The sequence below is a fragment of the Bufo gargarizans genome, chromosome 5, assembly GCF_014858855.1.
Source record: "Bufo gargarizans isolate SCDJY-AF-19 chromosome 5, ASM1485885v1, whole genome shotgun sequence".
NCBI classification, from domain to species: Eukaryota; Metazoa; Chordata; class Amphibia; order Anura; family Bufonidae; genus Bufo; species Bufo gargarizans.
The window spans coordinates 331,632,535-331,648,619 of record NC_058084.1 but is presented as its reverse complement, the minus strand read 5'-3'; the positions used below and the strand labels follow the sequence as shown (position 1 = coordinate 331,648,619).

Genomic DNA, 16,085 nt, shown 5'->3' with positions numbered 1-16,085 from the left:
GCTAAAAACAAACATAGTGGGAAGTAAAGGACAGGATGTCACAGCAGTACAGTCCTGGCAGATTCCACATAAGGGAGTTGTCCCTTGTTTGTGAGAGAGATGCATCCAGCTGTGCAGCTGAAAAGGGGGTTTTTAATTAGGGTAATAAAAGACATTATGGTACACAGGTATGATTGTAAAAAGAACCACAACAGTTATGCTCACTTTTTGGGGGGGAACTCAGGTACGCTTTGAGGTCCCCTTTGTGATGACTGCAGATGTTATATTGTTTATTTAAAGGGGCTGTGCCACAGGATAAGTGACAAATGTCTCCATTGTGGTGCCCAGGGATGATGAAACAGCCAAGTGCACCAGTTTCTATTGTACCCATAGACACTAAATGGCGCAACAAAACATTCCTAGTTTCACCATATTTTTCCCCCTAGCAGTGTCTTTCCCACTCCTCCTAATAGTCACAGCAGAGACTCAACCTGTCATAGCATGTTCTCTTTCAGCTTCCCAAGTAGTAACAGCATGGCCTGCCCCCTTTCCCTCAGTGGTCCCAGCAGGGCCTCCGCCTTGGAGAGATGTAGGGAGCATGCTCAGTATTAGAAAACAATCCGACACGAGAAGAGTGTCGTGCGCAAGTCCTAGTCTGAGGCCTCATGCACATGACCGTTGTGTGCATCCGTGGCCGTTGTGCAGTTTCCCGGTTTTTTTTCGCGGACCCATTGACTTTCAATGGGTCCGTTGAAAAATCTGAAAATGCACCGTTTTGCAGCCGAGACCGTGATCTGTGTATCCTGTCCGTCAAAAAAATATGACCTGTCCTATTTTTTTGACGGACAACGGTTCACGGACCTATTCAAGTCAATGGGTCCGTGAAAGAACACGGATGCACACAAGATTGGCATCCGTGTCCGTGATCCGTGGCCGTAGGTTACTTTCATACAGACGGATCCGAAGATCCGTCTGCATAAAAGCTTTTTCAGAGCTGAGTTTTCACTTCGTGAAAACTCAGATCCGACAGTATATTCTAACACAGAGGCGTTCCCATAGTGATGGGGACGCTTCTAGTTAGAATATACAACGCACTGTGTACATGACTGCCCCCTGCTGCCTGGCAGCACCCGATCTCTTACAGGGGACTGTGATCCGTACAATTAACCCCTCAGGTGCTGCACCTGAAGGGGTTAATTGTGCGTATCATAGCCCCCTGTAAGAGATCCGGGGCTGCCAGGCAGCAGGGGGCAGACCCCCCTCCCTCCCCAGTTTAAATTTCATTGGTGGCCAGTGCGGCCCCCCCTTCCTCCCTCTATTGTAATAATAACATTGGTGGCACAGTGTGAGGCCTCCCCCGGCCCCCCTCCCTCCCTCTATTGCATTAATAACATTGGTGGCAGTGTGCGGCCTCCCCCGGCCCCCCCTCCCTCCCTCTATTGCATTAACAACAGTGGCAGTGTGCGGTAAGTGACAGCAATGCGCCGCACAGACCTGTCACTTACCAGTAGGAGGAGCTCCCGGCCGGACACAGACATCGCAGCAGCCAGCAGGTAAGTATGATGCTTCTACTATTGCTAAGTAACACTGCAGTCCTGGTTGCCATGATCGTCCTGGTTGCCATGGTTACCGATCGGAACTCCGCTGCCACCAATGATCGGGGGGGGGGGAAGCCGCACACTGCCACCAATGTTATTAATGCAATAGAGGGAGGGAGGGGGGGCCGGGGAGGCCGCACACTGCCACCAATGTTATTAATGCAATAGAGGGAGGGAGGGGGGCCGGGGGAGGCCGCACACTGCCACCAATGTTATTAATGCAATAGAGGGAGGGGGGCCGGGGGAGGCCGCACACTGGCCACCAATGATATTCAAACTGGGGAGGGGGGGTCTGCCCCCTGCTGCCTGGCAGCCCCTGATCTCTTACAGTGGGCTATGATACGCACAATTAACCCCTTCAGGTGCGGCACCTGAGGGGTTAATTGTGCTGATCACGGCCCCCTGTAAGAGATCGGGTGCTGCCAGGCAGCAGGGGGCAGTCATGTACACAGTTTGTAGTATATTCTAACTAAAAGCGTTTCCATCACCATGGGAACGCCTCTGTGTTAGAATATACTGTCGGATATGAGTTTTCACAATGTAACTCATATCCGACAGTATATTCTAACATAGAGGCGTTCCCATGGTGATGGGGACGCTTCAAGTTAAAATATACCATCGGATTGGAGAAAACTCCGATCTGATGGTATAAAAGAGACTCCAGACTTTACATTGAAAGTCAATGGGGACGGATCCGTTTGCAATTGCACCATATTGTGTCAACGTCAAACGGATCCGTCCCCATTGACTTGCATTGTAATTCAGGACGGATTCGTTTGCCTCCGCACAGCCAGGCGGACACCAAAACGACTTTTTTTTCATGTCCGTGGATCCTCCAAAAATCAAGGAAGACCCACGGATCACGGACCTACGGACCCCGTTTTTGCGGACCGTAAAAAAAAACGGTCGTGTGCATGAGGCCTAATTCATGGGAGCCACGTATGCGAGCTTTAGGCCTCATGCACACAAACGCATTTTGTTTCCGTTCCGTGTGCTATCCGCATCCGTATGTCCGTCCGTAGCCCTGCAAAAAAAATATAACATGTCCTGTTCCTGTCCGTTTTAGGAATTGTTACAATGGATCCGCAAAAAAAACAAAAACGGATGGCATACAGATGTCATCTGTTTGTTTTTTTTTGCAGACCGCAAAACACATACGGTCGTGTGCATGTAGCCTTACTGTACGGGCTAGCGTGCTCCTGACACAGAGAATAAAATGATAGGGATAAGAAATAAGGGGTTAAAAAAGCTGCACACAAGCGGAAATTGTTACTGATGCTGTGGTGCCAAAAATAAGTCTGCCGTGTCCTACTGACGTTCAAAGTGGCCAAAGGTTTTTTTTTTTTATTGCAATGCACTCAAAAAAAATGAAAGCATCACAGCTTTTCTATTAGCACGCCTTTTATGAATCACTGCAGGGTCTAAATAATGTCCTTTCAGTTAGTGCCTGGAGCGCCGCTTTGTGGCCACACTCTGCAATAGACGGCAATGCTCTCAAATGGCTCACCCAAAATGGCTCCTGTGCAGCAGACAGGCTCACCGTGAGACAGCTGACTGACGGGGACAGAGCAAAGACACGCCCACTTCCGAGTCCAACTTTTGTATCCTCAGAACTTTATTACTTCTTTGCCGCACAGCACTGCCGGTTTCAAACACAAATAAATAAATGTGGAGGATGTCGCTGAGATTTTATTACGGAGTTTGTTAAGCGGAGGACAAGCATCGGAAGGAAGCAGGAGGCCACAGCTGCCTCAGTATGTCGGGCTGCGGACATTCTGCCATGAAGCCGATGCTAGGTTGTCTGCACGTCATAGCGGCACTGAAGCCGAGCTCCAGAGGTGAGCGCAGCAGCTCGGGCGTCTTATACCAGCGCATGCGCAGTTGTGGATGGCAAGAAACTACAAGTCTCAGCATAGACATGAGACTTCATTGACTTGTTGTCCCATAACGTCCAATACCACACAGTACTAGGGCAGATGTCATGTAAAAAATGCCCTGAAATCCATTTAGTAGTTAGGATGACGGGGTTCTAGGCTCTGCTCACACTGCTGCGGTTTTAATTTACCCATGTCATGTGACACAAGATGGCGTTCTGACATGGACATAAAAACACAGCTTATGCATTTTAGTGGGAAAACCTTTGGTTAAAGGGAATCTGTCACTTGGTTTGAGCATATTAAGGTGTTACTACTGCCATGTACAATACGATACCTTATTTCTTGCTGTAGTCTTTATTATTATTTTTTGTTTCATTAGCGATAAAATCCACTTTTTATGTTATGCAAATGAGTGTCCAAGGTGTCCAGAGGCGAATCCTAATCTGGAGCCCAGCAACTCCCCCGTACAGTGCCCAGCCCGCCTCTTCCAGCATAAGTAACTGCCCACACCTGAACTCTCTGCCGCCGCCCCCCTCCGCTATGTGAAATCTCACGCAAGCTCATTACCGCGAACTGCCTGCGCCATGTAGAAGCTCCTCAGGGCAACAGCTTCAAATGTGTCCCTGGGCATGCACCGAGCCCAGTGGCAAATTTAAAGCTTTTGCCCTCAGGAGCTTCTACATGGCGCAGGCAGTCCGCGGTACTGCGCCTGCGTGAGATTTCACATAGCGGAGGGGGGCGGCGGCAGAGAGTTCAGGTGTGGGCAGTTACTTATGCTGGAAGAGGCGGGCTGGGCACTGTACGGGGGAGTCACTGGGCTCCAGATTAGGATAATAACTCGCCTCTGGGCACCTTGGACAAAAGTGGATTTTATTGCTAATGAAAGCACGAAACAAAAAATGAAGACTACAGCAAGAAATAAGGTATCGTATTGTACATGGCAGTAGTAACACCTTAATATGCTCAAACCAGGTGACAGATGTAAAAGATACCTAACACGTTCTGAATATTCTACGAACGAAATAAAATCGGAATCGCACTGCATTTTGGGGACACGAGATGTAAAATCATTGTACACAATAATTGAGAATAAAAAAGGGTGCGATGCTGTTAAAATGTGTTTGCAGAATCAGGGAGAGCTAACACAAAATCGGATAGATTTTATTGGTGACTGTATCATGTTCATTTTAAAGAAAAACTATATATTTTTTTTAAAACAATCTTTATATACAGCAGTGGGGTACTGCGATGGGGACGAGATTCGCACCGTGGGTCAGTGGGAACATCAGGTTATCCACCCCAATGGCGAGCTCCGGGCGAATCTCGTCCTGTGGAAAAGATTCATACATGACGTGATATTTATTTGGGGGGGGAGGTGAATAAAAAATTATGAAATTAATAAAAATGAAATTTTATCTGGAATTCACACCGGTATTTAATAATAGGGAAATACATTTTTTAGATCTTACAATTTATATTGAGGAGGGCAAAATACAGACAAAATCATATAACAAACCGACGGATGTAAATAGTTTCATATCATGGGATAGTTGCCATCTTCCACAATGGTTGGAAAATATCCCAAAAAGTCCATTTATGAGGATCAGACGGAATTGTACAAAAAAGGAGGAGTATCAAGTAGAGGCAGACAGATTACAACATAGGTTTGAACAGAAAGGTTATAATAAAGAAAAATAATAAAACAAAAAGAACTGGTTTAAATAGACAGGATGTAATGAACAAAAGATCAAAAAACAGAAGGAAATCAACAAAGAGGGAGAGTCCTTTGAGATACCGCCGATCATCACGCAATATAATTCTCAGACTGGAAAATCGAGGATATAATTCTCAGACTGGAAAATTGGGATATTTTGAAAGAGGACAAAATAATAAGGGAATACATCCCAAATAACCCCAAATTCATATATAGAAAAGCAAAAAATGTGGGCAGTTTAGTAGCTCCTACAAATAAATGTGTGAGCAAAAAAAGCAAGAACCAGACAGTAAGTGGGGGCAAAAGAGCAAAACCACAAGCAGGCTTTTTTCCATGCGGGGTGTGCAAAAAATGTAAAATAAATATCAAACAACATGCAAATAAAAAATGAAAGGGCAGTAAACTTGGTTACATATAACATACGAGACCACATTACTTGCAGAAGCCAGGGGGTTATATATGTAATAATATGCCCATGTAAAAAGTTATATATAGGACGTACAAAAAGAACCCTAAGTAAGAGAATAGGGGAACACATATAACATCCGGAGAAAATATGAAGGTCTTACCCTCTCAAGACATTACAAAGAGAAACATGGGGGAAATAGCAATGGTACCACATTCAGTGGAATAGAGATTGTTAATAAAGACTTTATAAAAAAAATCTCCCGAGCAGAGACCCGCTGGATCTTTAATCTGAAAACATTAGCACCATCAGGATTAAACTCAGAAATCAAACTGTTTGCCTTTGAATGAATGAAAGCTAGAGCGCAGAAGATATGAGGGGGTTAAATGAAGGAGGAGAAATAGACCTATATAAGCAGCATGAGGAGACCGAACTAGTATCCCTGACGAAGAATAACGTTTTATCCGAAACGCGTTGGAGTAATTTTGGTCCTCCTAACCATCCGTAGCTCAAATTGTGACATCACACAGCGCTCTGTGTGAGCGCGAGCGAGTAAACTTTTCAATCAGAGCTGTGCCGCCGGCCGGGGCAAGCTCAATAAAAGTAATAGGGTTTAGCCTCCCGAACCCCTTCATGCTGATGTAAGAGCGAGAGAAAAGACACCAGTATACAGTCGAATAAACAAGAACTCAGGAACAGGTAATTACCAACCTGAAGTTGTATAGCTATTGTATATTGTGTTCTTAGGGCACTGACAGATAGTGAAGGTGGATAGGGAGTGCATCGCGCAGTACCACAGTATAGAATACAGGTGTCAGATTCCCTTTAAAAAATAGTCTGGAATGTTTCTGACTGGCAGGAAAGGGCTGCATGTGAAGATTTCCTGTCACCCCCAGTTTTGTCATATTGCAGATGATAGAACCGGCGTCATCGGGCGCAGCGCACCGAACCCGTACTTTCCTGCGTACAACAACTCCCAGGACCTAGCCCCTCCTCCTTACAGCTGTCGGCAGGGGCGGACTGGGAACTTAAAGGGAACCTGTCACCAAAAAATCGCTTATTAAGCTGTTAACAGTACCTTATAGTGCTGCATAGTAGTGTCCTAATGCACTTTTTCTTCGTTTAGCTGACTGCCTCAATGAATACTTCTGTTCAGTTTTTACAAAGGAAAATGAAGGAAAAGGACCTCAGTTAGGAAGGAAGACTAATGAATATTTTGATGCATGTGTCTTTACAGAGGAAGAGGTTCTAAGTCAACTGTCTAAAATTAATACCAATAAGTCACAGGGGCCTGATGGGATACACCCAAAGCTATTAAAAGAGCTTAGCGGTGAACTAGCAAAACCATTAACAGATTTATTTAACCAATCACTGGTAACAGGAGTCGTCCCAGAAGATTGGAAATTGCCAAATGTGCCCATTCACAAAAAAGGTAGTAGGGAGGAATCGGGCAACTATAGGCCAGTAAGCCTGACATCAATAGTGGGGAAATTAATGGAAACCATACTTAAGGAGAGGATTGTGGACCATCTAAAATCCCATGGATTGAAAGATGAAAAACAGCATGGGTTTACTTCAGGGAGATCATGTCAAACTAATCTTATTGATTTTTTTGATTGGGTGACTAAAATAATAGATGGAGGAGGTGCAGTAGACATCGCTTATCTAGACTTTAGTAAGGCTTTTGATACTGTCCCACATAGAAGGCTTATCAATAAATTTCAGTCTTTGGGCTTGGACTCCCATATTGTTGAATGGATTAGGCAGTGGCTGAGGGACAGGCAGCAGAGGGTTGTAGTCAATGGAGTATATTCAGACCAAGGTCTTGTTACCAGTGGGGTACCTCAGGGATCTGTTCTGGGACCCATATTGTTTAATATCTTTATCAGCGAAATTGCAGAAGGCCTCAATTGTAAGGTGTGTATTTTTGCTGATGACACAAAGATTTGTAACAGGGTTGATGTTCCTGGAGGGATACACCAAATGGAAAAGGACTTAGGAAAACTAGAGGAATGGTCAAACATCTGGCAACTAAAATGTAATGTTGATAAGTGCAAGATAATGCACCTGGGGCGTAAAAACCCAAGAGCAGAATATAAAATCAGTGATACAGTCCTAACCTCAGTATCTGAGGAAAGGGATTTAGGGATCATTATTTCAGAAGACTTAAAGGTAGGCAGACAATGTCATAGAGCAGCAGGAAATGCTAGCAGAATGCTTGGGAGTATAGAGAGAGGAATTACCAGTAGAAAGAGGGAGGTGCTCATGCCGCTCTACAGAGCACTAGTGAGACCTCATCTGGAGTATTGTGCTCAGTACTGGAGACCATATCTCCAGAAGGATATTGATACTTTGGAGAGAGTTCAGAGAACAGCTACTAAACTAGTACATGGATTGCAGGATAAAACTTACCAGGAAAGGTCAAAGGACCTTAACATGTATAGCTTGGAAGAAAGACGAGACAGAGGGGATATGATAGAAACTTTTAAATACATAAAGGGCTGCCCTGTGCTTTAAAGGGGTTGTCCGGGACCAAATGTTTTTAAAAAAAAAAACACGTTTACTCACAATGTACAGCTAAGTAAAGACCTCCATACATTTTCAGCTATTTTTGCCACTTCTATGTGGCTCCAACGTTCCCCCACTCATTGTTTATATAACTGTTTATCTTTACCTGACTTCCGGCTGCACTGCCCTGTGGGTCCTGGGGCAGCGCAGCATCAGGTGGTTACAGCTGTCTCTCTGCTCCGCTGTAACTCCGCCCCCTCATCAATATTTACCTCAATTCATTCTGCAGCTGTCACGGAATGTGTACAGGTAACAAGGCAAAACAACATGCATAAATGACTCGCTGGATCCAACAGCTAAGGAACAAAAGGGAGACCCCTGTAGAAGACCTGGCACTTTCCCTGGCTGCTTAGCCTATGCATAGATCCGAATGGTGGAGGTATGCATATCTACGTACCTTGACTATATAACCCCTGAGCACCCTACAATAGTGAGGGGACACGACCACCGGCTCCCTACACCAGACACGGAGGGAGTCAGGGTCACCTGGGATCCAGCAAACAGAAAATAACAGATAACAGATTAACACTTAACTTTGTAGAGGAGAGGAGAACCAGATGGGCATGCACACACACTCCAGGAAGAAATATAAGCCGCCCAGAAAAGCCTTCTGGGGAAGAATTTAAAGGGAAGCAATTAGTCCAACACATGACAGCTGAGAGAGGCTAAGGAGAGGAGGAGCTGAATACCACAACACAGAAACTCAAAGAGGAGGTTCTGAAAGGCCTCTGTCAGAGCTTCTCAGCTGTCTGGTTGTGACAGTACCCCTCCCTCTACGAGTGGACTCCGGACACTCAGAACCCACCTTCTCAGGATGGGACCTATGGAAAGCCCTGATGAGACGAGAGGCTTTAATGTCCGTCACTGGGACCCACATCCTCTCCTCAGGACCATACCCCTCCCAGTGAACAAGGTACTGAAGAGAACCGCGGACAAGACGAGAATCCACAATCCCAGAGACCTGAAATTCAAGATTCCCATCAACCATAATCGGAGGAGGAGGCAAAGGCGAGGGTACAATGGGTTGAACATAAGGTTTCAATAAGGACTTATGAAAAACATTATGGATCTTCCAAGTCTGAGGAAGATCAAGACGGTATGCAACAGGATTGATGACAGACAGGATTTTGTAAGGCCCAATAAACCTAGGACCCAACTTCCAGGAGGGAACCTTCAATTTGATATTCTTGGTAGACAACCACACCAGATCACCAACATTCAGGTCCGGACCAAGCACACGTCTCTTATCAGCCACACGCTTATATCTCTCACTCATGCTCTTTAGATTATCTTGAATCTTTTGCCAAATAGATGACAAAGACAAGGAGAATCTGTCCTCATCAGGTAAACCAGAAGACCCCTCTCCCGAAAAAGTCCCAAACTGTGGATGAAACCCATATGCACCAAAAAATGGTGACTTATCAGAGGACTCCTGACGACGGTTATTTAAAGCAAACTCAGCAAGGGACAAAAAAGAACACCAATCCTCTTGATTCTCCGCCACAAAACAACGCAGATATGTCTCCAGATTCTGATTGACGCGCTCTGTCTGGCCATTCGACTGCGGGTGGAAAGCAGAAGAGAATGACAACCGAACCCCCAAGCGAGAACAGAAAGCCTTCCAGAATCTGGAAACAAACTGCGTGCCCCTATCAGAGACTATGTCTGAAGGAATACCGTGCAATTTGACAATGTGATCAACAAATGCCTGCGCCAGCGTCTTAGCATTGGGCAAACCAGGAAAAGGGATGAAATGCACCATTTTGCTAAAACGGTCCACCACCACCAGAATCACAGTCTTCCCCGAGGAACGAGGCAGGTCCGTTATGAAGTCCATGGACAGATGTGTCCAAGGACGGGAAGGAATGGGTAAGGGAAGGAGAGGACCTGATGGCCGTGAATGAGGGACTTTGGCACGAGCGCAAGTCTCGCAGGCTGCCACAAAACCCTCAACCGACTTACGAAGCGCAGGCCACCAGAATCTCCGAGCGATGAGATCCAGTGTGGCTCTTACCCCCGGGTGCCCAGCAAGGATCGTATCGTGGTGTTCTTTAAAAATCTTGTGTCTTAAAGCGAGAGGCACAAACAACCTCCCAGGAGGACAAAGATCAGGAGCCTCTGACTGGGCTGCCTGCACCTCTGCCTCCAATTCAGGAAAAAGAGCAGAGACCCCTGTAGAAGACCTGGCACTTTCCCTGGCTGCTTAGCCTATGCATAGATCCGAATGGTGGAGGTATGCATATCCACGTACCTTGACTATATAACCCCTGAGCACCCTACAATAGTGAGGGGACACGACCACCGGCTCCCTACACCAGACACGGAGGGAGTCAGGGTCACCTGGGATCCAGCAAACAGAAAATAACAGATAACAGATTAACACTTAACTTTGTAGAGGAGAGGAGAACCAGATGGGCATGCACACACACTCCAGGAAGAAATATAAGCCGCCCAGAAAAGCCTTCTGGGGAAGAATTTAAAGGGAAGCAATTAGTCCAACACATGACAGCTGAGAGAGGCTAAGGAGAGGAGGAGCTGAATACCACAACACAGAAACTCAAAGAGGAGGTTCTGAAAGGCCTCTGTCAGAGCTTCTCAGCTGTCTGGTTGTGACAGCAGCTCACCGCACTGGAGGGGCGGAGCTGAGCTTGTTAAGGGGCGGGGCTTAGCGGGATGTCGGCCAGCCGCTGTAACTCCGCCCCCTCATCAATATTCGCCTCAATTCATTCTGAAGCTCACCACTGGAGGGGCGGGGCTGAGTGGGTTGTCAAGGGGCGGAGCTGAGCTGGTGGTTAAGGGGCGGGGCTTAGCGGGATGTCGGCCAGCCGCTGTAACTCCGCCCCCTCATCCATATTCACCTCGATTCATTTGCTGCCAGTGACGTCACCGGGCTCCCTGAGCAGCGGAAGAGGAAGCTTTGCTTGCCTGCAAGGGACCCGGTACGTCACTGAGGAGAAGAAAACAGTAACTTCCGGCCAGGAATTTCAAAGATGAAAACGGGGCTGCAGAAATCTGTGCCAAAGGTACTACCTGCTTGTATGTAATGTGTATGCCACACTTGTACTATTAGAGTAATGTCCCCAATCCCGGACAACCCCTTTAAGTCAGGTTTGAAGTCAAGGAGGCAGCAGCCTAGGCGTCTCCAATCCTGCTCTCCCCGCCTCCCGCCGCCTTTATTGACACGCCGGATCTCAGTGCTGGGACCGCGCTCCCAGCCCGCATGCGCAGTAAAGGGCTGCTGTAGCGCGATCCCGACTCCGGCTCGTACACTCAGCCGGCTTCAGTTTCGCTACTGCGCATGCGCCCGGCATCTTTTGTAACTGCTCTAGTATGTAAGGCTGGCGGGTGCATGCGCAGTAGCGAAACTGAAGCCGGCTGAGTGTACGAGCCGGAGCCGGGATCGCGCTACAGGCTACAGCAGCCCTTTACTGCGCATGCGGGCTGGGAGCACGGTCCCGGCACTGAGATCTGGCGTGTCAATAAAGGCGGCGGGAGGCGGGGAGAGCAGGATTGGAGACGCCTAGGCTGCTGCCCCCTTGACTTCAAACCTGACTTGAAGGACGGGGCAGCGGCTGAATAAAACATTGATTTCTCAAGGAGGCTAAATGCGGCTAAACAAAGAAAAAGTGTATTAGGAAACTACTATGCAGCACTATAAGGTACTATTAACAGCTTAATAAGCGATATTTTGGGTGACAGGTTCCCTTTAAAGCCCTGGAAAAAAAACTAAAAGTGGCCTCATGTTGTAGGCGGGTCATCACAAGAAGGCAGGGCCAACAATACCAAAGTGATGCACAAAATACCACCCCAGCAGAAACGAATACCACAGTGCAGCACAAATACTGCCTACATTGATAAAAGGGTAACTGTCATGTTTTCATCAAAAAAATTATTTTGGCATATGTTACTGCTTCAGCAGCATTATGCATAAAGCAATCTTTAGTTTCTTCACATACCACGGTTTTCCTTGAGTTTTTCCCTTAGTTACGGCTGTTTAAACATTTGCAATATGAGGACCTTCTCAAGATGGCTCTTCTGCCAGTTCTCTGAGGCCAAAACTGCTTTCCCCTTACTTCACATACACACTTGCTGTAGCCAGCAGCTTCCTGCCATCCAATCAGATTGGATTACTGAGAGACACGCCTCCTCACTCTGAAGCCTAAGGCAGGCATGCAGTGTGAAGGACCGCCCCATTGTCTTCTGTTTACACTAAAAGGAAGACAGACAAGCCCTAGCAATGGTCTTTTAAGGGAGCAATGGAAAGGGACAGGAGACATTAATGAAAGCTGTTATTATAAGGTAATTACAGATCTTTTGGCAATCATTGACAGACTAACTCAGGTATACATGCCTAGCTGTAATAAACTAGCAAATAATAAAACATATGACAGTTATCCTTTAATGCTAAGAGCATCCAATCTTTATGTACCCGGCTGGCGGCCAAGAGGAGGGCTCGGGCGGCCCCCTGGGCATCCGCCTACTGGGAAATTTCCCTGTAGAGTCTATGGCCAGTCCGCCCCTGGGCGCTAAACATGATACCGCCCGGCAGCCCGCCCAAACCAATCAATAACCAAGCTCCTTGCTGTACAGAGCTTTGTAATTTGTTATATCAGGCACAGGCAGCATCGCTGCACTGATGAAAGGCAGGGAAAAGTCCAAGGCAGTCTTACAGGCAGTCATGCTATGATGTTTGTACAGGCGTTATTGGGACCTCTGCTGATGACCTATCCCAGTGATGGCTAACCTCCGGCACTCCAGCTGTGGTAAAACTCCCAAGATGTACACTTGCTTGGCTGTTCTCAGAACTACATAGAAATCAATGGAGCATGCTGGGAGTCATAGTTTCACCACAGCTGGATTGTCGGAGGTTAGCCATCACTGACCTACCCTCAGGATAGGTCATCAGTATCAGATTGATGGGGGTCCGACACTCAGCATCCCTGTCTATCTACTGTTTGAAGAGGCTGAGGTGCTCCAGTAAGTGCAGAGCGCCGTACATTGTATAGTGGCTATGCTTGTTATTGCAGCTCAGCCACATTCACTTAAATGGGACTGAGCTGCACCCAGGCCATGTGACCGATGAATGTGACGTCACTGGTCTAGGAAGAGACCGTGCCTCTAATGTGCTTTTATGGCTCACAGACGGGTGGTCACAAAGTCAAATCTTGCTGCAGTGGCACAGGGTTAATGTGTGTGCTTTGTCGCTATGAGGACACTGTGGACCCTATTAATCCGTCATTGGATTATTTTTGTTCCTTCCTAGATTATGATGATTTTGACAATCAGGTGCCATACTAGGGGCTCTTGCACATGCCTGTATTACGTCTCCACACAAAGTCTAAATTATGTGGAGCCTTTAGGGGCTTCTTCAGGCTGTATATATTGATGAACTGTCCTCAAGATAGGTCATCAATATCTGATCTGCGGGGTTCAGATGTTTGGAGAGGCAGCGGCGCTTCATGCCAGCACTACTTCCTCTTCATTACACTACCCATCATCTCAGAAGTACAGTGTAATTATAAGTGCTCGCTTCATTCACTTGAATGGAGGGAGTTCTTGTAATTGCACTACGCCACAGCTTCAGATGGAGCATCACCTCCTGTTCAAACAGCTGATCGGCGGGGGTCCCGGGTGTGTCGGAACCCTGCAGATCAGATATTGGTGACCTATCCTGAGGATAGCTCATCAATATATATTGCCTGCGCGACCCCTTCAATTTGTTTTACCAGTAGGATTTTGTTTTTACACATATTGGTCAAAAATAACAAAGATTCATTACTCACCTCCACCAATCCCCCATTGTTGCCATTCTGCCTCTGTGCTTCACTTCTTGGTCCTGAGCTGACACACTGGAAATGTCAATGATTAGCTGAGTGCGCTTTTCCTGGGTTCTCTACGGGTCAAGCTAGGACCAGGAAGTAAAGACCAGATACCAGCGGATTGATGGAGGTGAGTAATGATTCTTTATTTTTAACCTTTTCGGGTTGTCTGGGACATTTAAGATATTGCCTAGAAAATCCACCACCAGCCAATCGGTGGACGGTGATTTATAGTACTGTTGTATCGTCACTTACCTTCAGACAGAAGTGACGTCAGACCTTTCCACAGGAGTGTGCGATGTGCGGCAGAGTACAGTATTGCTAACATGTCCACTCTCTTCTCTGTTTGACAGCTTGTGATGTGTTGTGTGCATCAGGAAGGAACATACATAAAAGGAACGTGTTTTCACCAGTGTTAAAGAAACTCTACTTTGATACCCACGTGGTGGTTCAAGCCCTGGAGGCCAAAGGTGACTAACTGTCCATGTCTTGTGCTTGTAGCCTCTATTGTGGTTCATTATATCTTCTGATATTCTACTTTATTATCTCATCTTCATTAACTTATGTTTTACTTAGGATTCACAACTCAGCAGTCGGAGATGATTGTGTCAGCACTGCTTAAAATCATGAATGCCAATATGGACCTCATATATCACGATATGGTTTTCAAAGTACAGCAGGTCAGATAGAAGAGATTTGGGGTGGGGGGGGGTACTGATGTCTGAGTTATATAGACTGCTTAAAGTGTACCAGAGTTTTCAAAAAAAGTTTACATAATGGCTGTGCTTCTTACTACAATCATTACGATGAAGGAACAGTTATGTTTGGGCTTCCCTAAAGTCCCTTTCCCATATAGTTTCTGGTCCCACCAGACAAACTAAATGTTGCCTCCATGGTGGTCTGTCAATGGGATGGAGTGAGGGTGACATCCCTAATCATCTATGGTAATTAAAGGGTTATCTGAGTTTAAAGGAAAAAAAAATCCCTGGGATCAGCTGCAAATGTAACAACCTACTAAGAGAAGCCTTCAAGAGTCATGCTTCTGTCCTTCAGCGCTAATGTCACTGTGCAGCAAATCGATGGCCTCTGCAGTGTATGAGATGTCATTGCTGAGGCCAGTGGTTGACGGCAGCAGTGATATCACCACTGCAGCCAGGATAACAAAAACTGGACGGGATGACTCACACGAGGTGCTGGAAGTGCTGTTATGACTTTGCTATTTTATCATATCACTGCAGCCGCTGGAGTTTTTATTTTACTTAGCCAACCCCTATAAAACCTCATGCAGACGTCAGTGTTTCACGGACGTGTGCTGTACGTGTTCTCCACGGACAGCACACGTCCCTGTTCATTTTAATGTGTGTATTCACACATCAGTGTTTCAGCACGGTCTGTGGGTCTGTTTTTTTTCCCACGGATGCATGCTCTATTTCAGGGTTGGCCAACCTGTGGCTCTTGAGCCGCATGCGGCTCTTTGCTTCTTCAAGTGCGGCTCTAGCTGTGGAGCCAGGAAGCAGTCAGGCGGCTCACTCTCCACCCCATGCTCAGATCTCTTTTTCTGCTACTTTGCAGCTCCAGCTCACTCTCCACTAAGTCCTGATGCACACAGTGTGAGAACATAGTACGTGGAGAAACAGACTATGACCTGACGTTGTGCTAGTCAGGTCACAGTGGAGAGCGTGTCAGACCTGCAGAGTAGCAGGTGCCCGAGCAGGAGCCCAGTGCCTGATCAGGAGAGGGAAGAGATTTTTTTTTTAATTATAGAACTGAGCATGGGGGTCTGATCTAAGCATGGGAGGTTCTGATCTGACATGGGGGGTGGTCTGATCTGAGCATGGGGGGTGGTCTGATCTGAGCATGGGGGGTGGTCTGATCTGAGCATGGGGGGTCCTGGTCTGAGCATGGGGGTTCAGATTTGAGCATGGGGGCAAATCTGAGCACTGAGCATGGCAGGGTCTTGTTTGAGCATGGTTTGGTCAGGTCTGAGCATGGGGGAGAGATCTGAGCATTGGGGGGAGGAGATCTGAGCACTGATGGTCTGACACTGGGGGTCTGATTTGTGTTGTCTGATCCAAGCATTGGGGGTCTTATTTTGGGGGGCTGATGAGGTTTGGAGATCTTATT

The 16,085-nt window shown here is 46.8% G+C and overlaps 1 protein-coding gene across 2 annotated transcripts in view; it reads left to right on the top strand.

The window, feature by feature from the left end:
• Positions 1-3,149: 3,149 nt before the first annotated feature.
• MCUR1 (mitochondrial calcium uniporter regulator 1) overlaps positions 3,150-16,085 on the top strand; it is an 82,539-nt gene continuing 69,603 nt past the window's right edge. For both annotated transcript variants that reach the window (XR_006390103.1, XM_044295250.1), the window contains exons 1-3: positions 3,150-3,415; positions 14,315-14,431; positions 14,538-14,641. Coding sequence is in view for 1 of the 2 variants with exons in the window: in XM_044295250.1 (XP_044151185.1) it covers positions 3,334-3,415; positions 14,315-14,431; positions 14,538-14,641 (303 nt within the window). In the remaining variant the exon portion in view is untranslated. The remainder of the gene's footprint in view (positions 3,416-14,314; positions 14,432-14,537; positions 14,642-16,085) is intronic.